At 44.9% G+C, this 21,311-nt stretch overlaps 1 protein-coding gene across 1 annotated transcript in view; it reads left to right on the forward strand.

Annotated features, from left to right (window-relative positions):
- Positions 1 to 21,311, forward strand: part of CACNA2D3 (calcium voltage-gated channel auxiliary subunit alpha2delta 3) — an 867,979-nt gene that overhangs the window by 548,084 nt on the left and 298,584 nt on the right. The window contains exon 12 of the mRNA XM_059161213.1: positions 11,513 to 11,591. Coding sequence (XP_059017196.1) covers positions 11,513 to 11,591 — 79 coding nt within the window. The remainder of the gene's footprint in view (positions 1 to 11,512; positions 11,592 to 21,311) is intronic.

Raw genomic sequence — 21,311 nt, forward strand, 5'->3', positions numbered from 1 at the left:
TGTTGGTTTTAATGAGTTTGAGAAGGATTTGGGCAGAATTCCAAACTCCTAAATCCTCGACCTATAACCTGCCCGGTGCTGATTCACTAGGGTGGTCTGTGGAGGGAGGGTTCTATTCAAACGCATGCTGCTTCTTACTGTGGGGCTTTGGCTCACATCCCACATGAGGACCACATTTGTGCCCAAGACCAAGTGAGTCTCGGTCCTGTACCCTGATCTGGAAGGCAAACACAAATTTGGGGGGAACACTAAGGGAAAAGGAGCTTTTCTCTAATGTCCAGACCAGCAGGCCAAGTCGTGCCTTCAAGCTTCACACCTCTGGGCCTTTACCTGCACATTTTCTCTTTAGGGTCCAGGCAAGATGCTCCACTGGAGATCTCCTCTTAGAAAGGATCCCCCACATATACACTCTTTAGTAGCACAAACCCTGCTCCAACCCCTACTATCTTCATTCCATTTAAGAGCATATGGGTATGATTACGTTAACCATAGTGTCTTGCAGGTCAGGAAAATAAGGCTCAGAGAGATCAAGCAACTCACCCCAGGTTACCTAGTTCCCTTTGGGAAGACCCAGATTCTAAAACTGGGTGTGTCCAGTTCTCAACCCTGCCTTACATCTACTGGTTCTGCTCACCTGTCCACCTAGCCATTCCTGTTTTTCATGAAACTGCCATTTGTTCAAACTGTTCTGAGGCATGAGGGGAAGGAGAAACTTCACTGAGAGTTGCTTGAATAGCAAACTTCCCATTACCATTGTGAGATGTCATCTTTTCCCTGCGAGGTAAAACCTTAACCAAACAGTTACTTAAAATACAAATGACAGGGCACCTGGGTGGCTTAGTGGGTTAAAGCCTCTGCCTTCGGTTCAGGTCCTGATCCCAGGGTCCTGGTATTGATCCCTACATTGGGCTTTCTGCTCAGTAGGGAACCTGCTTCCCTCTCTCTCTCTCTGACTGCCTCTCTGCCTGCTTCTGATCTCTGTTAAATAAATAAGTAAATAAATAATTTTTTTTAAATAAAATACAAATGACTTCGGGCTTTGCATGGCTTCCATCTGGAATGAAAGGGTGGCACCTAGGGAAAAAACCATACTATAAAACTGATGATCTATGCAGGCAAGGCCTCAACTAAGACACCATTTTCTGGCTCCTGAAGATGAGATGGTAATAACAAAGACCAGAGCTTTTCAAATCGCCCCCTCCCCATTTATTACTATTTATCAGAGAGCTTCAGTGTAAAAAAAAATTCATAGGGGAAGGTGAAATTTCAGTTGGTTGCTAGCAGATCAGTCTGGGAAAATAGGAAAGCATTTAAAATGAAGTCGGCAATGAAGGAAAGAGCTCTAACCCTGATAAATTAACGTGTGTCCCATGCTGGCTTATTTTGACCTGTAAAATTTGTGAAAACAGAAGGAGAGAAAGTGGGTGACTGATACTCTCTGAAAATCTGCTACATCCCAGGTGCCGAGTTGGGTACAGTTTGCCTCATTCTGCCCCCACAACATCCTCATTTCTGTTGGGAGGGAGAAGTCAATGTAATTCAAGAAAATAAACAAGTCATTAAGATAACTACAAAATGTACCAAGTATCATGAAGGAGACAAATGGGATGAGAGGGAGTTAGCTATAGAAAATGAGAGAGTGAAGAACATTCCAGGCAGTGGGACAGATAGATGATTGATAGATTTAAAGCAGAATGAGGTTGTCATGTTTCTGAGTCTTCTGGGCATCTTAGCTGTGATCAGGGATTGGGAATATTTTCCAAGTGCAATGGAAAGACATCAGAGGGTTCCAAGGTAGGGAATGACATGATCCCAAGATGTTTCACAAATGTAACTATCAGTATGCCAATGTGTAATTAGTATCCCTTTTACATAAGTAGATCTTCTGATCTGTTCCACTAAATTTAATGGCTTTGCACACATTGGTTTGTATTTTTGTTCATGGTGTTGAATGTGTAAGTTTTCTTGGAAGAAGGGGCATGCCTGTGAACAAATCACCGTCACTGCTCAATTTCTCTAGGTCTGAGAAGGCAAGGGAAGCAGGCAGGGACCTCCCAGCCCTACAGATCTGTAGGCCCTAAGGTGGTTAGCAGTCTGAACCTTGGTAATGAATTTGTTTTAAGAGCCTCATATCAGCAGAAAAGGATTTTTATGGTATGGCCAGTCAACATAATGTTTGAGTGCTAGCTCCATGCCAAACACTGCACTGGATTCTATGGATTAAAAAATGAATGAGATGGGGGTTCTATCTGTCCATTATATCCCTCCTCCTTTAGATGTGGTCTTTCAAAGGCCCCATGATGTAATGTGCAAACTCGGGGTCTGTAGTGGTGCCTCTTCCTGGCATGTCCACCTTGTTCTTACATATTGAGGACTCATTCCCAATGTGAACTCTGGATCTGATCATGGATGACCAATATCTGGGGTTCACCAATCATTGGAGAAGGGGAGTATAAATGAACAAATGAACTTCTCTCTCAATTGGCAAGCACTGAAGATGAACAGCCCATTTTGATTGTCCAAAGAACACAGTTTGCTTTTGAGAAATTGCGAGTACAGAATACAAGAAGTATATAAAACAGAGGTTCTTGACCTGGGATCCAAAGGTGCCTCGGGAATCTGGGTCTTTGGTAGAGGAGATGTCCCATATCTCATGACTCTTATCTGAAATAAATAGTGAATGTACAACTTTAGGCATTTTTTGTAGGGGTAAAGTCCACAGCCTTTGCCAAAGTCTCAATGGCTCTTACAACTCTGCCAAGGTTAATAGAAGTTGTCATCACTGTGATTCTACTATTAGGGACTGTCAGTCCCATTATCCTTGGTAACGGCAGATATCAGTGATGACTCCTTAACACCCTCCCCTAGGTGGGATCCTCTTCTTCACCCACAATAGTGCATTTCCTCTTTAACCAGACCTCTGGGCAGGGTTGGGTGGGAGATGTCTGTGGATGGGAAATTTGGCTTTCCTCAGCTCACTTTGTTGAGTTTTACTGCAGCAAATTGTCTCAAATACACTTAGATGCAACTCTCTGCCTGGAATTCACTGCTTCTGACCTCCGCTTGCAACCATTACCAGGTTTGCTCTCACCCACCAGGAGTGGGCGGATGATCCACATGCTAGCCACACACAAGGGTAGTACAGCCTGAGGGTTTAACTAACTTGCTCAAGTTCACCAAGCCAGTAAGTGTGGTGCTGGCCACACCTGGAGCCCAGGTTCCTGATTCCCAGCTGTTTTGAGGGTATTCCGTATTTATTTGAATCAGACATGGTAAGGCGCACAGACGTAGAAATGCCTGATGTGAAGGAAATTTGTTATCCTGGTGGTCCCCTAGAAGCGAGGGGCATGCCTTATCCCATGGAGCTGCACCAAGGGGAAGGACCAAGGCAAGGTGAGTGGGCAAAGAGAGAGAGGGAGAGGGAACTAGAGGGCTGAAGGCTTGTCGTAATTCCCATGGGAAGAAAGAGGCAAAGCAGGGTAAGCAGGCTTAGGGTTGAATAATACTGGTGGGCATCGGAGCACTGGGGCTGTCCCTTGCTGTCTGGTACCAGGCCATGGAGCAATTAGGGTAGGCGGCTAAAGGGTGAGAATGTAAACAGCTGGTAAAAAGAGGAGTTGGCTTTGGTTTGTTTGCATTCACAGATGCACTCACCGGCAAGTCATTTGTTACCTATAGGAATTAGCGAACCTTCGGAGAGGTACTTCCTCCAAGGCAGCAAGGTCCCAGGTGTCAGAGCCTCAAAAATACAGAACCTAAAAAGACATAATTAATATTCTGGCTTTGCCTCCTGGATGAAGTCCATGGGGCTAGACAGTTGAGTGAATTGTGTCACTCCCTTTAAGGATGTTTGTCACTTGGCTCCTCGCTGCTCCGTGAAACAGTGTCATAGCCTGTGTTCTCCCACGCGAACTCAGCTCACGTCTCTGAGCAACTCAGAGACACCTTCTCCTTCACCTTGACAAAACGCGTGGGCATGACGCTGGACTTGAGTCTTCCTGCTCAGAAGATCACACATGGCGTTTTTTTCTGAATTGGGCTATTTTCAATATCACACATGAAGTATCAGGCACTGTGCTGGAGAGGAAAGAGATTATACAGACTCGTAGAGCACCCCCCCCCCCCAATGACAGTCCATTTATCATAATGATCTATGATATTCATTTGTTGAGATTTTATTACTTTTGTAATCTAATTCAATTTATCCCATCTTACTGTGGCTCAGGGCAGTGTTCCCTTATGTGCCTCTCCTCATCATTTGGATAAGGTTGTTTCTTTTTTTATTTTGAGCATGATGGCTTCTAGATTAAAACGGCCTGCTCAATATAACTGTTTCCATTGGCATCAACCTTCTTTGGGGCTACCTCTGCCCTTGCAGTGCTTTTGTGAAGATGTTAATGGCAGTGATCGATGGAACATTGGGGCAATAACCAAGTTCCAGCCCTGGTCTTCCACTTTGAGTTTAACGATTTTATTCAGGGGTGCTTCTCTGCACCAGAATTCATTGAAATGAGCAAATAGGAAAAGTAAGTTAGGAATATCTTTTGTGAAGACACAGATTAAGAACATAGTAGTTCTCAGTAATAGTAAATTGGTCTTTAAGACATAAAGACATCAGGGGACGTATTTCTAAAGTCGACGTTGCACACCATTTTTGAGAAATCCTGGAGGTGTTTTAGGGAATAATTGAGTTGGGCAGCGAGTCTGAAGGGCCATGAGCAGGTGGGAGAACATGTAGGTGAGTCACATGCTTATTTAAAGAGGCTGCCTCTTGGTTGAATGAAAATTTGGGACCCATGGATGTGGGTCCTCAGAGGTTCTAGGCCATTATTTTAACAAGTCCCATTTATATGTATAATCCATTTAAATTGCATGTTTAATAAGGTGTAAGTATTAGATTTATAGTTAAACGTTATTTTTAAATGAAAGGTTTTTTTTTTTTTTTTAAATAAATGTAAAGACTATATCTTTGGAGGCTTCTAAGTGGTCTGTCCTCAGCCCTTTCCTCGGTATGTGGGAGCAAGAGTGGGGTAATTGTCACTTCAGGGAGCAGCCTTGGGTGTGTAAACTCGGCTCTAGCCGCAGACATGTGGGTACAGATCTGCCCTTCCATAGAGGAACAAAGAAGGGCAGGTGGCAGACCCTGCTTACCCAGTCTGGTTGGTGTGTGATGTTCGTGCCTAATTGGAAAAAAAAAGTTTGTGCCTAAACTTTAAAAAAGAAAAAAAATGTCCTTTTGATCCATCACTTCTTTTTTTTTTTTTTTTTTTAACCACATGTAGGATTATAAATTCCTGGAAGTTTAGCCTCGATCCTTAGCAATCTATAGAAACATGCTTGTTTGAAATGGCTTTAATGGTTTCTTAATTCCTGGTTCCATTTGCCTTTGCTGAGTCCTCATCTTTTCAGTGTTTTTTTTATAACATGTTGGCATCAGTTTTACCTATGCCAGATCCACCATGAGTGCTTTGTAAAAATGTAGATCCGTGACCTACTTAGTCTAAGTCTCTGGAAGGGGGTGTTGGAGTAATGTATGATTCAAGGTCCCTGGCAGTTTTGATGTCCAATGAAGTCTAAGAGCTCTCCCGACCCTGGCCAGAGCCACTGTTCTCTCTCACCTGGAACACATCCGTGGCCTCCTACTTCAGTGTCTCTGCTTCTACCCTGTCTCTCTCTGCCTGTGGTCTTCAAACTTGGCTGCACACTGGAACCAAGGGAGATTAAGAGACCCTCTGCTCCCGAGGATCTGATTTATTTACACTTGGATGAGACCCGGGCATTCAGAATTGTAAGAACATCACAGGAAAATCAAATGGGCAGCCAAGTTGAGCATGACTTGTTCTCCACATTGTAGACAGACTTATCCTTTTACAAGATCATGTGTGACTCACGTCAGGCTTCTAGGCAGTCTCTTCTGTGGTTCTGTTCTCTAACAGTGGTTGCAAGGGCCTCATTGCCTGTCCACATTCATTCTCCACGACTTGTCCTGGTTGACTACACTCCATTTCCATTGGTTTCTTCAATATCCCTTGAGCATGCCTATCTCAAGGGTTTCAGACCTTCTGTTCCCTTCACCTGGAACATTCTTCCTCAATAGCCATGTGTCTTGTTCCACCCCACCCCCTGCCCCTGTTTTGTTCAGATCCTTAATCACATGTCACCTTATCAGGGAGGGGGTTCCTTCCTCTCTTCCTAAAGTAGCAGCTTCCATCCCTCTCCATTGCCTTACCCTGCTTTATTCTCTTCATAAGCATTAAATCTTACAAATAAATGTTAGATACAAATTTTCCATTAATTATCTGTCTCACCTTCATGAAAATGTAAACTCCCTGAAGACAGAGAGTTTGTCTTGTTTATCCATTTTATTCCCAACATCAAACCCCATTATGAGCACAGTGGCTTCTATAATAAAGCCAAGAATGGCCCCTGGTTCATAGTAGGTGCTCAGAAGCTACTTGTGACAGATGGGTGATGACTTGCTACTCTTGAACTGTCTCGAAAGCATGGTCGTCAGTGATACCCCGTTCATTACCAAAGGGAACGTGTGTGGGGAGTGGCAATCTGCTTTCTGGTTGTGCTGTGCCCATGATAGCTCTGTTGGCACGCACTCTCCTTCCTCTACTTTAATGACTATAGAAAGAATCATTATTAAAAACTCAAACTACCTATATTCACCCAAGTTGAGAGGAATGGTACCCCTCACATTTCTGGTAAGAACTGCATCTACATGAGTCAGAGCATAATTTGTTTTTTTGGAAAAACAGGATTGAGTTTTTTGTTTGTTTCACTTGGGAAATTTTATACTAAGTAGATTAAATTAAGTGACTTTGAACTTTGAAATATCCACATTCTAACATTTTATTAAGCTTAATTGGGTTTACAGAACATTTAAAGACCATACAAAATTAAATGGGAGATCAAAATGAACTAATAGGTTGATGCAGACTTTTTTCCCCCTGCCTTTGTGCTGCTTTAACAAAAGTGGTGCCTTCATGCCTACAGAAAATGGGCACAAAGGCCTGACTTTCTGGGGAGCTTTGGTGTGTCCTGTTCCTGCTGTGGTCTGAACCGTGCCACAGTTCTGTTCTTGATATTCAGTGCTGTGAACTTGGCTTCCGGAATGACCTCTGACCTGAGAAGTATCCGGGCTCGAGGTGGACTTGTGACTATGTCTTTAGCGGTGCTTCTTGGGGAAGAAATCTCTGATTGTTGGAAAGAAAATCTATCAGGTTACAGAATCTGCTAGTGATAGAAGTGAGGAGCAATTTGATTATGTTACTCCTGAAGGTTTTGCACTCAGTTAATTGAGTCGTGGAGCATGGCCGCCCACCAGGGAAGATGCAGCGCTGGGTAGTAATGTCTTCCAGTGTGACATTTTCACCATTATGGTGATTCTTCCTAGATCCTTACAGAATAGTTGAGGAAGTTGCAGTGTGACTACTTTCTCCTCATTTAAAATGATCTTTCAGGGACGCCTGGGTGGCTCAGTGGGTTGAGCATCTGCCTTTGGCTCAGGTCATGATCTCAGGGTTCTTGGATCGAGATCCGCATCAGGTTCTCTGCTCATCAGGAAGCCTGCTTCCCCCTCTCTCTCTGCCTGCCTCTCTGCATACCTGTGATCTCTCTCTCTCTCTGTCAAATGTTTTTAAAAAACATTTTAGGAGCACCTGGGTGGCTCAGTAAGTTAGGCTCACTGAGTTAGACCTCAGTGCCTTCGGCTCAGGTCATGGTCTCAGGGTCCTGGGATCAAGCCCTGCATAGGGCTCTCTGCTCAGCAGGAGGCCTGCTTCCCCCTGTCTCTCTCCCTGCCATTCTGCCTACTTGTGTTCTATCTCTTTAAGATAAATAAAATCTTTAATAAATAAAGTAAAAAAGTAACATCTTTCATTATTAAAGCAATACTTATTCACTTGTAAAAACACTGAAGAGGTAAAAAATGACACAAAAAGTCTAAATCTCCTTGAAGAAAAATAGGGTTTTATATTCTCCAATATCCTACAACTTTCTTTTCTCCCCTTACTAATTGATAATGGATGCCTTTCTACATAAGTATATGGCTACATGGTATTCCACTCGGTGAATACACTATAACCTTTTTAGTCAATCAGCTGTCAAGAGACACTCAAGCTCTAACACTTTTCGACTATTACAGATCACGAGGAGGAGCATTCTTTTTCTGTGTATTTGTGAAAATGTATAAAATGAAATTACAGGGTTTTAAGAAGCTGTGCAACTCTATTATTTTTTCCATATGCCTACCACTTCCTGTCATCTTTGATACCTACTCGGCCCCTCCAGACATTTTATTTGGTATCTGGGTTATAAGATAAATGCCTAGGGGTAGAATTACTGGGCCTGAAAAAATTACAAATATAAATTGCTTTGGATATTGTTAAATTGCTCTCCAAAATATTTATTTTGGAGTAAAATGCCTTCTCTTTTGTTGCCAGTTGAAAGGCATCATTGTGAGAAATCCAGGGCGTGAACCGAGTATCATTTGATGATGTTTATTTTATAGGCAGAGATGTGACAAGTCATTCCCCTGCCGTTTCAACTCAGATAAGGAGGCCAGTCTGCTGGGAGCCAAGGGCATCGCATAAATGGAAATATTGAACGTGATTCTGATTCTCTTTCATAAGCAATACAATAAAATGCAAACCAACAAAATAAATATGATGCGTATAAATCCCTTAGTATGCACCTGACCCCGGGGGATGGTGCTAGCTGTAGGGAGCCAGGGCAGTGGTGTAGGAACATGGTGGGAGTGTGGGGGCAGGGATGCTGGTTTCCGTTATTGTGGTTATTGTTAGCACAATTATTCTTGAGTAGTCATGTCTGGTCGGAAGTTTGGCACAATCCTACTGGTTTTCCAAATGGGTTGCCATCTATTTAAGTGAGGAATTATAGATGTTTGGCCAATGATTCCCAGCACTGTTCTGGAGTTTTAACTATGCTGCTGAGAGAGAACTCAGTTCATCCTGAGCTGCTTCTTCTGGATGGCAGGGGAGATTTGGTATGTGTAGGTAGCTTTCCTTGAAAACCAGTGGGCTGCTCTGTGCCAGATCTTTTCCTCTTTGCCCACAAAGGTAGACTCCTGGCTTCATCTGCTAATAGCTGTCCTTTAAGCCGTCTGCTTTGTTAAGAACCAGTGGAGATGCAAGATTTGATAGGTTTTGTGTTTTCCCTTTATTAAATAGCTTAAATTTGAAAGAAAGGTGAAGATGTATGAAAAAAACAGTGGTCTGGGTCTTTTGAGACCAAAAGACCAAAGGTCTTTTGAGACCTTTGAGACTCAAAAGACCCAGACCACTTTGCATGCATGCTCTGGACCACGGGGCAAAGCATGGGGCTGGTTGGGGTTTTCTAAATGGATAGACACAGCATCTTCAGGAGATTGAGAGGAGGCCGCAGTGTTATCCTGAGGTCACTAAAGACCTTTCCCATTGAATCGGGACTTGATGAAATTAAGCAAATCATTTTATTTAACTGAACCTCAGTTTCACCCATAATCAGACATCTTCAGCTAAATGCCAACAGTGGCCGGGCAGGAAAAGTGAGTAGGGAAGTGACTTTTTTTGGGTGGTGGGGAGGTCAGTGAGAACTACCTTTGGCCAAATAAGGCTGCCTCTTTTCTCTCTCTCTCTCTCTCTCTCTCTCTCTTTTTTTCCCTGAAAGAAACCAGAATCTCCCAATTAAAAATAATAATAATAATAAAAAATAAATAAATAGCATATCCTTTCTCTGTCAGTGTGACTCCATTGGGAATAGTGTGGAAAAGAGTGAAGGGAATAAAGAGAAGCAAAGTTCTCTTTGCCTGCTTAGCGACCCAGGAAGTCCCCTAGGAGCTGTGATGGATGGAAGGGCTGCTTTGGTGCACACAAATGAGAACTGGCCAAGGTGACATCATGACAATGTGTATTTCAACATTTCTCTCTAAGCTAGCTCCCAAGTTATGATGCCCAGATAAGAGAAGATTTATAGTTAAAATCGGGGGCACCTGGCCAGTTCATTCAGTAGAGCACCCAGATCTTGAACTTGGGGTTGTGAGTTCAAGCCCCACATTGAGTGTGGAGCCTACTTTTTTTTTTTTTTTAAGATTTTATTTATTTATTTGACAGAGATCACAAGCAGGAAGAGAGGCAGGCAGAGAGAGAGGAGGAAACAGGCTCCCTGATGAGCAGAGAACCCAATGTGGGGCTCGATCCGAGGACCCTGGGATCATGACCTGAGCCGAAGGCAGAGGCTTTAACCCACTGAGCCACCTAGGTGCCCCATGGAGCCTACTTTTAAAAATAGTCATTCATTTATTCATTCATTCATTCACTAAAGCAAAACCTGCCTTTTTTATACTCAGCTAGGAGCATTCATATATTTGTTCCCATTCATGTATTGAGTTTTAATGTTCCAAGCACTGTTCTCCATTAGGACACAGCCAGGAGAAAGAGACATCCCACTCTTCCCTGGGTCAGGGGCACAGTCTGTGGAGATCAACCTCACAGATGTAACTGCACGAGATACTACTTTACAACAACTATAGTAAAGGCCCTGAAGGAGCAGTGGCTCCTTCACAACAACTATAGTAAAGGCCCTGAACCAGTCTCGGTGGGCTGGACATCAGCTGGGGTCACATGCCTAGCATCTTCATCTGATGGCATGTCTTCCTTTAACTTGGCCACAGGGAGGTAGTCATGGGGCTGTGCGTGGCCTCCAGCAGAGTTTTGCTTGGACTGGGTACTGTTGACCCACGTACGGTTTTAACTTTGAATTCAAGGGCTGTACCCCTTTTAATCCCCTATCTTTCTTCCGTCTAACCCTCAAGTACTACTTTGGGAGAGGGATGGTGCTTTGTTTCAAAGGATTCTGGCCTCATGAGAGAGAGTTGAGAAAGCAATAGAAAATGAGAGAGCCAAGGTTTTACACGTGCTCTCTGCTCTTCGGGAGCCAAAAGCTTAAGAAGGCTAGAAGGAGTCCCCATTGGTCTCCTGGCTACAGGCTGTGCCTCTGGACCCAGTTAATTACCTCCTAAAATCGTGCCAGACACCACAGATGGGAAGAGTGTCTGCAGCTTGTCCTCACCATTGGGGGGGAACATTGAGGGTCTTTTGGTGGCGTTTGTGTTCCCAAGAAGAGCACACTGTGCGTTTCCTGTGTGGATGAGGAAAATGATTACGGATTCGGTCCAGACCGAGATGGTCCTTGTCCATATGTGTGCACCCCACCCCTCCCCCGGGCCCACGCTGCTGCCCATTTCCTATTTCAAGTCGCTCTCCTCTGTCGTGAGTTGCACACCGAAAAACAACCACGGCCAGTGCCATATGGTTGAAAAGATCAAAGCCTCCAGTTTTGAATATATTTCTAGCTGACTGTGCTTCACATGTCTTAAATATGTTCCTACAGATGGGAGGCCTGGGGCATTAAAGAGAAAAAGCACATGTGCGGGAGCCCCGCATGTGGTCTGGGCAGCGCGGTGAAAGGTGCATATCACTGACTCCTGTGCTCCTCTTCCTCCCAGGTCCGCATCTTCACCTACCTCATTGGGCGAGAGGCTGCTTTTGCAGACAATCTCAAGTGGATGGCTTGTGCCAATAAAGGTAGGTTCTCATGTGCTGGACTTCCAAGAACTTCCCCTTGAGTGCACCAAAGATGGGATAGTCAAGAGAAAGCAGTAAGTTCTTAGACGAGGCTATGAGTTCTAAGATAAGATTTGGGTATTTCTAAGTGGTATGTGATAGACTTGGAACAACTTCTCCCAAAATACGTTGACAGATTTTGAGGACATCGTCAAGTGGAGTGGTTAAGCCTCTGCACTCTGCCGCTTAGTAGCTGGGTGAGCTTGGGAGAATTACTGTCCATCAGCAATTAACTGTCCATAAAATATATCTATGTGCTCACTCCCCATTCTCCGTCCCCTTGCAGTTAGGTGGGGCCTCAAGACAGGTTCTGGCCAGTAGGCCGTGAGCAAAACTGAGCTGGGTCATTTCCGGGCTAAAGCTTTTTGGAACTGGTGTGATAGTGTCCATACTCTGTTCTCTTGCTCTTGTGAACACTAAAAACTCCGTGTTCCAGATGGAGTTGTCATGGAATGACTTCATCAGCCTGGTTCCCTGAGTGACCACCAGGGACTGGTGCCCTTCTACTCCTCCTGCCAGCCCACACGGATATATATGTGTAATCAATAACCCTTTGCACGAAGCCACTGAGATTTCCAGTTTGATACGTTCCCATAGCGTAACTTAACCTACTTAACCCGATTAAATTAATTAACTTTAAACAGCCTCAATGTTCTGATCTTTGAAATCAGGATGTTGAGAATACTTCTCCCTTTGATTCCTACTAAATATCAAGATTAATGAAATAGTGTAGATTAGGTGCCTGGTTCAGTGCTGGGACATGGTAAGTGCTCAGTAACCATTGCCTTTTCTATATTCTGGAGTCTATTGATTAAGAATCCCCTGTTGTGTGTTGGAAACAACGGTTTGGGGAAGGCAGAGGGAGGGAAAGAATAGGGCTCTCTCGTTTATGAAGGGCTTCCTTCCTTTCTTGCTCCACACGACCAAGAAGGCAAAGCATAGGCAGCAAATAGGTGGTAGAGTCCAGGCTACTGGAGTCTTGACCCAGACTCCTGGAGTTCAAATCCAGCCTCCACCATCCACTACCCACGTACAAATTACCAAACCTCTCTGTATCTGAGTTGTGTCACCTACAGAAGAGGGGTAGTGATGACATGTGCCCCAGCCGTTGTTAGCCTGAAATGAGGCTGTACAGGTCAAGCTGGGAGCACAGTGCCTGGCACATGAATGCCTCATTATTTCCTGGTGCCATTTTGATCTGCAAGCATGTCCTCTTTCTCCCTCAGAGGCTACATGCTCCATGAGAGTAGCCTTTAGCCCTGATTACATCATGAGCACCAGAGGAGCGCCCAGCCTCCTGTCTGACTCAGAATGAGTGCTCATTTAATGTTTGAAAAATGAGTAAATTTCTGTAAACACTAATAAAGGAAGACATGTCCTATCGCAAGGTACACTGGTCATGATGGACATAGGTGGTCTTTTTTTTTAATATTGTCTCCTAAGCCATCCATTATTTTTAAAAGTTCCAGAGTTTGTGCCTCTGTGGAGGAAAGAGGATTCCATGAAAAGTTTGCACATCCCAGCTCTTAAGAAAAAGTTATTTCAGTTGCAAGCAAGCAAAGTTGCTCTCTGAAATTAAAAAGAGGAGTGTTTTTGGAGAGGAAGTGACTCAGAGCCCAGAGTGGGAAGAGAAGCTCACATCTCATGAGGAACCAGGGAGCTGAGTTGCAGTTCTTTTCCTCCTTGATTTCTTTCATTGCTCTTTGCCATCCTTCCTCTCTGTAGACAGACCCCCCACTGCATGGTACAGTCTAGAAATGACCACCCCATGCCATGCACACTCATCTGTCCACACAACACACTGTGGGCAGGACATGGTATTAGGACAAAGAGTTTGTATCTTCTCCACTTGAGACTGATCAGCACTTTATTTATTTTTTTATTTTAATTTTATTTTTTAAATTTTTTAAAATTTATTTTTTAAATTAATTTATTTATTTTCAGCATAACAGTATCATTATTTTTTCACCACACCCAGTGCTGCATGCAATCGGTGCCCTCTATAATACCCACCACCTGGTACCCTAACCTCCCACCCCCCACCACTTCAAACCCCTCAGATTGTTTTTCAGAGTCCATAGTCTCTCATGATTCACCTCCTCTTCCAATTTACCCCAACTCCCTTCTCCTCTCTAACTCCCCATGTCCTCCATGCTATTTGTTATGCTCCACAAATAAGTGAAACCATATGATAATTGACACTCTCTGCTTGACTTATTTCACTCAGCATAATCTCTTCCAGTCCCGTCCATGTTTCTACAAAAGTTGGGTATTCATCCTTTCTGATGGAGGCATAATACTCCATAGTGCATATGGACCACATATTCCTTATCCATTCGTCCGTTGAAGGGCATCTTGGTTCTTTCCATAGTTTGGCGACCGTGGCCTTGCTGCTATAAACATTGGGGTACAGATGGCCCTTCTTTTGACTACATCTATATCTTTGGGGTAAATACCCAGGAGTGCAATTGCAGGGTCATAGGGAAGTTCTATTTTTAATTTCTTGAGGAATCTCCACACTGTTCTCCAAAGAGGCTGCACCAACCTGCATTCCCACCAACAGTGTAAGAGGGTTTCCCCTTTCTCCACATCCTCTCCAACACATGTTGTTTCCTGTCTTGTTAATTTTGGCCATTCTAACTGGTGTAAGGTGATATTTCAATGTGGTTTTAATTTGAATCTCCGTGATGGCTAGTGATGATGAACATTTTTTCATGTGTCTGATAGCCATTTGTATGTCTTCATTGGAGAAGTCTTTGTTCATATCTTCTGCCCATTTTTTGATATGATTGCCTGTTTCGTGTGTGTTGAGTTTGAGGAGTTCATTATGGATCCTGGATATCAACCTTTTGTCTGTACTGTCATTTGCAAATATCTTCTCCCATTCCGTGGGTTGCCTCTTTGTTTTGTTGACTGTTTCCTTTGCTGTGCAGAAGCTTTTGATTTTGATGAAGTCCCAAAAGTTCAGCACTTTAAATTCGATTTCAAGTCCCTTCCTTCTCCCAGAAAAGATGATGACCCCTGCCCCCAAGCTTGGGGTAGGACTCCACACTGCTGAACTGGGTGTGGGCAGAGGTAAGCCCAAGGAGAAAAACAGATGCATCCTGGCAGGGTCTCAGCACCCTGATTGGGTGGACATGGGAAGTGAATCGTGAAAACATACATGGCCAAGCAAATGAACATTGCTCACCCTTCCCTTTGCTCGACATTGTTTTGAATTATCTGCTTCTACTTGGAACCATCTTTTAGGCTAGTGTCAGTTCCCTCCATCTAAAAAGTAGACAGCTGCATAGGAGGTCTTAACGTTTCCTTGAAGGGCTAACGTAACACCTTTTACGATGATTTCAGTTTATTGGCCGGCTGGCCTCACCAAAAGGTATCAGCAGTTTGGATCATCTCAGAATAATGCATCTGGCTTCACTTCAGGCCAAAGTACAGGGGAAACATAGGCATCAAGATATGGGGGCTGTGCAGATCCCAGATTTCCTCTGAGTGAAGAGGCCATTGTTGAAATAAGTTTTGGAACTTTGTTGACATTTAAAAACCTTGAGCGAGCTATACACTTCTCCCCATTTTTTCCTTTATTTTGTGGTCTTGAAAAGAAGGAGTTCCTTTCCATTTTCAAATTTTTAAAAATGTTGCTGTTATTCCTGCCACATCAGATTTGCCATCCTTCCCCACCAGCTAGTACGCCTTTAGTCATGGGTTCTTGTTTTTACCACTGTCTGTGTCCAGCTGATGAAAATTACTCAAATTGAAGTCTTGTCTTAATCAACTAATATTACACCATAATTTAGTTTTAGTCATTGTTTATAAGAATCTTCGAAGCATCCTTTTGAAGACAATTTGGTCAACTCTGAGTATTCCAGGGCCTGGCTATAGAACGGAGCCCTTTAGATTTAGAAAGTCTGAGTGCAGCAGCTTGGAAAACCCAAGGAGGTAATAGTAGATGCTTAGCTGGCCAGGCCATTGGATTCCACAGTGATCCTCCTTCTCTTCCTGTATAAATCCAGTCATCGCCTTCCCTGCCAAAGCAAGTCTCTCTGAAGAGGTCTGCCTTCCTTACTCTGCTTCTTTTCCGAAGGGCCTTGGGAATAAAATGTCATTGTTTGCCACTCTTCAAAGTAACAGTTGCCATCAAAATGTTAGGTTCCAGTCATCTGTGCCCATATAAACATTGGCTTCACGTTGCGTCAGTTATGGGGTTTTGGACCACGTAACATCGGTGAGCAAGTATTCTTCTATGGTCATTAATTAAATCATTGTTTATAGTCTCAGATTGTTATAGTATAGAGGCAGCATAACATTTTTCATCTCAAGTGACATGAGGTCCAGAGGGGGCTCCCCCCCTTACATATTTTCTCCCTGAGTCAGCCAAGTTCTTCAGTGAAATGAAGCATTAGCATTTGGGGACCAAAACAGACCCAGGGAGAGCCCAGGGGAGCCCAAGGAGAAGCCTGCTGGCTCACCGGCCAGAGTGACTCAGGAGTCACAGGACCAGCACCGACCTTTTTCCTGGTTCAGTGGCTGAGAACCCACGATCGGTTCAGGTCCTCTCGCTGGGAAGTCTGGTAGCCAAGGACACAGTTCTCAGCCAGTGCGCCTCAGACACTGTCCCCTGGAAATGGATTCCTGGGGACTCCCACACCCGTGGCAGGGGTTCTCTGCCTTGTCCAATCTCCTAGCAAAAACCAGAGAGGCCTGGAGCTCATCGGTTTGTTTCATTTTATGCATAACTAGGTCCTATCATGAGGGAGCCAGCCCAAATGAGGCAAAGCAGCAAGCCATTTTAAATACATTAAAACAATCATTGCCACTGTAGAATGGCTCGTGGAATTTAAAGCTCTGCTTTCACACTATTGGATAAACAAGTGAACTAGGGAAGCAGAAGAGAGGGGCTGACTAGCCCAGATACTCCATAAAGCCATGATGACCTTCTCTAACGTTCAGTGTGCCAAGATTTTAAATATGCACTGCCTGATTCTCCTTCAGAAATCATGGTGAAGGGAGTGTTTTCCAGCTGTGCAAATAAAGAAGGGCCTCTGTGTTTGGATTCTCAACCAATCCGTCATCGTTAGGTCAAATGGAAACACCACATGAGTCTCTCTTGGTTGTCTGCTCAGCTTGTCCCTTCTTGATGGGTTAATGGTCATTTTCTCATTTGAAAGAGCTCTGGTGGACTGAGCCCTCCTCAGAAGTTCAGACCCACGTTCTTTCTCTATCAAAAAATTATGAACTACACTCTACCTTTCCAACTGTCTTGTTGTCTCACTAGATTTATGAGGCCAGAATGGATGTAGGTAGGGTTGAGTGAAAAGTGGAGATTAAAACGTTTTGCCATTTTGGAACAGGTGGGAGAAGGCAAAAATGCCATTCCGATATATTTGTGTAATGCTTTTTAAAAATTTTTGTACCTTTTGACTAATATCTCCATAATTCCCTCAAAAACTCCCCTCCCTTTCACCCCTGGTAACCCCATGCTACTCTCTGGTTCTACACCACATTTGGATTTTTTTGATTCCATGTAGAGTTCACATATAAGTGATATCATATAGTATTGGTATTTCTTTGTCTGACTTATCTCATTTAACATGGTGGCCTCAGTGTCCATCCGTGTTGTCCTAATGGCAGGACTTCCTTCTTTCTCATGGCTCCATAATACTCCAGGGGTACATTCTGTATAACAGAAGGATTGGAGTGGAGAAGATGATGGTGATGAAGCTGAAGACGGGGGTGTGTTGTTAGTCACAGCTAGGCATGCTCAGTGATAGGTAGAGTGCCAAGAACGTCTGTATATTATCTCTTTTTACCTCTTAATCCTTTTAGAGGGGTATGAGCAGGGAACAGACCCAGAGCCACTGGCACCTTGCCCCAGGTTAGCAGCCCATGGATGGCAGAGCCAGGATTCAGGCCCAACAGATCGGAAACCTAAGCTTAGCTCCTCACCAGGCTCTGAGGTCACCTCTCCCTGGGAGGAAGAAAGACCTGTTTCAAGGAAGACTTTTGCATGCGTCCCATAATAGGAGGGAATCTAGAACATGAAATTTAGAGATTGAGGCAGGATTTTAATATGCCATAGCTAATAAAGGCTGGACGAGGATTTACACCCAGCTGATGTGACCCACAAGTGGTCATGCCCCAGCCTGTGTAGGCCTGTGGTCCAGTTGCTGACATTTTACAAATGGGGACACTCGGGCTCTGAGAGGAGACGAGGTAGGGGCATTTGGCTCAGCGACAGAGCTGCACACAGGCCAGCATTCCTAGCTCCACCGCCTGATCCTTCAAATTATTTTTTCTAGCATACCATTTGAAATTAAAAGTGTCCTCTTATTCACCAAGAAAAAGGTTTGCCCCTAAGGGGGAGGTTTGGGGCTGATTCTGATAGCTTCATGCTCGGGAGAGATGCCCGCAGAAGCAGCTGGGTGTCCTGCCCTGGGGTGGGGGGACGTCCTCTCCCAGTGGGTTCTTTCCAACTCACTGAACATGCACCCCTCAGCTCTCAGGGCCAGTGGACCTTTTCCTCAGTCTCTGTGAAATGATCAGGAATCGTAGAGACAGAAACCTGTTTGCAAGCTGTGCATTTCTCTACAGAAATAAGTGCTTTTTTAGTAGTGCGTGCTGTTGACAGGGAGGAGGAATTGGGAGGACTGTGAGGGTCTTCCAAACACACTGCTGCTCCCTTAGCGAATGCAAATCCGCCCCCCCCCCCCCCGCCCCGGCCCACCCCATTGCCCCGGCAAGACTGAAATCTGGGTACCGGCTTGCTTGTTTCCAGCGGGTCTTCTTTAAGAGGGCAAAAGCCTTTGGGAAGACTCACCAGGAACAGTGTCCATCACACCCGAGGTGGAAAGTGGACCTTGGCCTGTGAGTTGAGGCGCCCAGCCAGAGACTCCCACCGAGGAGCAGCCTCTTGAGGCCCTCAGCTCCAGCCCCGCAGCAGAGCTGAATATCAAATGACGTGCTAGGGGGCATCGTCTGCCGAGGCCTCTTTTAGACAAGGGCCCTTAGGACATCTCGAACTGAGGGCGGTAAAATCTCAGGAACACGAAACACCAGGCTGCACGTGGTTGATCTCACTGAAGAGTGGTAACCCAGAGTTCACAGAAGGCTCTGCGAGGGAATAAGGTAAATAAATCGATGTTAGGTAGAAAAATGAGCAGACCACTTGTAATAGATGGCTAATTCCAGCATTAATTAGTCCTTGGTCATTACCAAATGATTGCTGATTCTGTTTGCTTGCATGATCTATGAAGTCCAAAAAGGCACATTAAAGAAGAGAATAAACATTCAAGAGCTAGAATTTAAAAGAAAGAAAAGTGAGGGGCGGGAGGAGGGAAGGTGGCCAGTCCGGAGAGTGCGGAGGGAAAACAAGGGGAACACCTACACTTGCAGCCAAGGCGTCCAGCCCTCAGGGACTTCCTGTTATCCATCAAAAGGTACATTTGTTAACTAAAACTTCTATGAAAATATTGAAACACAAAAAAGAGCCTTTCCAAAAGGTTTTAGGTTTTAATGGATTGGGGCTAGATGATAAATTTTGCAGTGTACAGTACTCATAGCATTTTTGTAACTTTAGCTTCTTTTTTTAATACATCTGCATCTCTGAGATAAAACTCAGAACTGCAATCTGGATTTTCAGTAGATCTTTGGTGCTAATTACTAAGCATTTCCCAGGAACCTCAGAGAGCCCCACATTTCCCAACCCCATCCTCAACCTTCTCAGTTACCCAGACACAAACAGCCCATGAGGGGTGCCCTCCTGGGACAGGACCTCCAAACAGCCGTGCCTGACCCTTCCCAATAAATGTCTCCGGTGGTTCAGAGCAGAGGCTTTGGAATCTAATGAACTTAGATTTGAATCGATCCAGGTTAAATTACTGTGGTTTCTTTCCTGTCTATACAGTGAGCACACAAGCTGGGCTCTTGTGTGGCCCCGGTTCAGAGAGGCAAGGTGAATCACGGTCAGACCTCATGACCGTTCTTGCATTCCTGTTGGCTCCCCCGGACCTCCAGGCCTGGTTCTGAAAATGGCACTCTGGACAAGATGGGCACCAGCTTTTTGTAGATGTCATGGAGCTAATACTCCAGGGAAAGAGAGCAGAGTAAACAAAGAACGTGGTGGTGGGGTGCAGTGAGGGGAATGAGTTCCAACAGCTGATCTCTGAATGATAGCGGTCAGGGTTAGAAGTTTGGATTTTATTCTAACTCTGAACAGAAGGTGTTTTAGGGTTTTAAGCAGGGAGGTGGTGATCTGCTTTCTACTTTCAGATGATCCGTCTGACTGCCTAGCGGAGCCTAGATAACAAGGAGGGAGAGGGGCACGGAAGCTCTGGGGAAAAGATGGTGGAGTCTTGGGTTAGCTGGGAGCCATGGAGATGGGAGAGAGGATTTTCAATGTATCATAGAGGTAGGGCCAGAGGGACATGCCATTGGATTAGCTATGGGGTGGGGTGAGGAAATGATGACTATCAAAGATAATTCTTAAGTTTTTGGCCTAACTGGGCAGGGGTGCCATTTATTAAGATGAGGAAGACCCACCGGGGAAGGAATGGGTTTGGACAGGGAAACTGGGAGTTGGCTTTGGACAAGTTGAGTCTGAGAATCCCATTACTCATCCCCATTGGAGGTGTCAGGTATACAGTTGGCTGTGGGTTTGTAGCTCTGGGGAGAAGCCAGCTTTTCAGAGCTCTGAACATGATAAGCAAGGCCAAGTGAGGGTAGTGTCCCAGTTCAGTCTCCTTCCAAATGCATGATTGTGTTTCCTTCCTACTCCCCTCCACCCCCGCCATGTAATGATCCATCTCTCCCAACCTCCTTACATTCATTCCCTTTCTTTTCTTGGCCCCGTGTTAGGAAACCCAAGTCAGGGATTTTTACTGTTGGCTTTGAGCATGAGAATAAAAATGCAGACAAGCAAGAAAATTCCCACCGTCTTCAGTGCCTCTTTGGTACAGGATCCTCCATTGGGGTTGCTCTACACTGTGAATGGTTCACCCACGTACCCCGATGGTCCAGAACTTTCAGCTCTCTTTTTCTCCGCTCAACATGGCAGCACCTGTCTTGGCTTGTCCTTTATGCCTTGGCTGTGGCTCTAAGACCCTTCCTCCAGAGCCTAGATTCGCCTACTAGAAAAGTAGTGGAATGTTTTCTTGCTGATTCACACACTGACTGTAGATGCCATGAAGGAAGGATGATAACTACGGATGGTCCCCATCACCCAGCAGTGCTCTTGCAACTTGCCTCCCCTCCCTTGCCTCCCAGAAAGGGGTCTCCTGGAAGCCTTGGGAGAGCCCTGTCCCAGATGGGTGTCCCTCACTGGGATGCCTGGCTTCAGGGAGATGGGCCCCCTCCCAGGCTACAAACTAGAACAGGCACTCACAGCCTGCTCCTTTGGGGCCCCATTTCCCCTGAGATGGGTGAGGCCCTGGCCCTGGACAGGAGTGACAATGCATGTTAATTAGCACTGTGCAGAGCTGTCATCAGGAAGCCAGAAGCCACATGGTCCCAACCTGGTTTGGGGTTGGCACAGCAAATTCAAACCAGCTGGCCTTTGTTTGGAAATGCCCTGGGAGGGCCCTGCCCCTTTTCTGGACAACAGAAGGGCTGGCATTTCCTTACCCAGAGCATGCTTTTAGACAGAAGGTTTCACAAACACTGTAGCAAGTGCTGCGTGGTATCTGG

Source organism: Mustela lutreola, chromosome 2 (genome assembly GCF_030435805.1).
Source record: "Mustela lutreola isolate mMusLut2 chromosome 2, mMusLut2.pri, whole genome shotgun sequence".
Taxonomy (NCBI): domain Eukaryota; kingdom Metazoa; phylum Chordata; class Mammalia; order Carnivora; family Mustelidae; genus Mustela; species Mustela lutreola.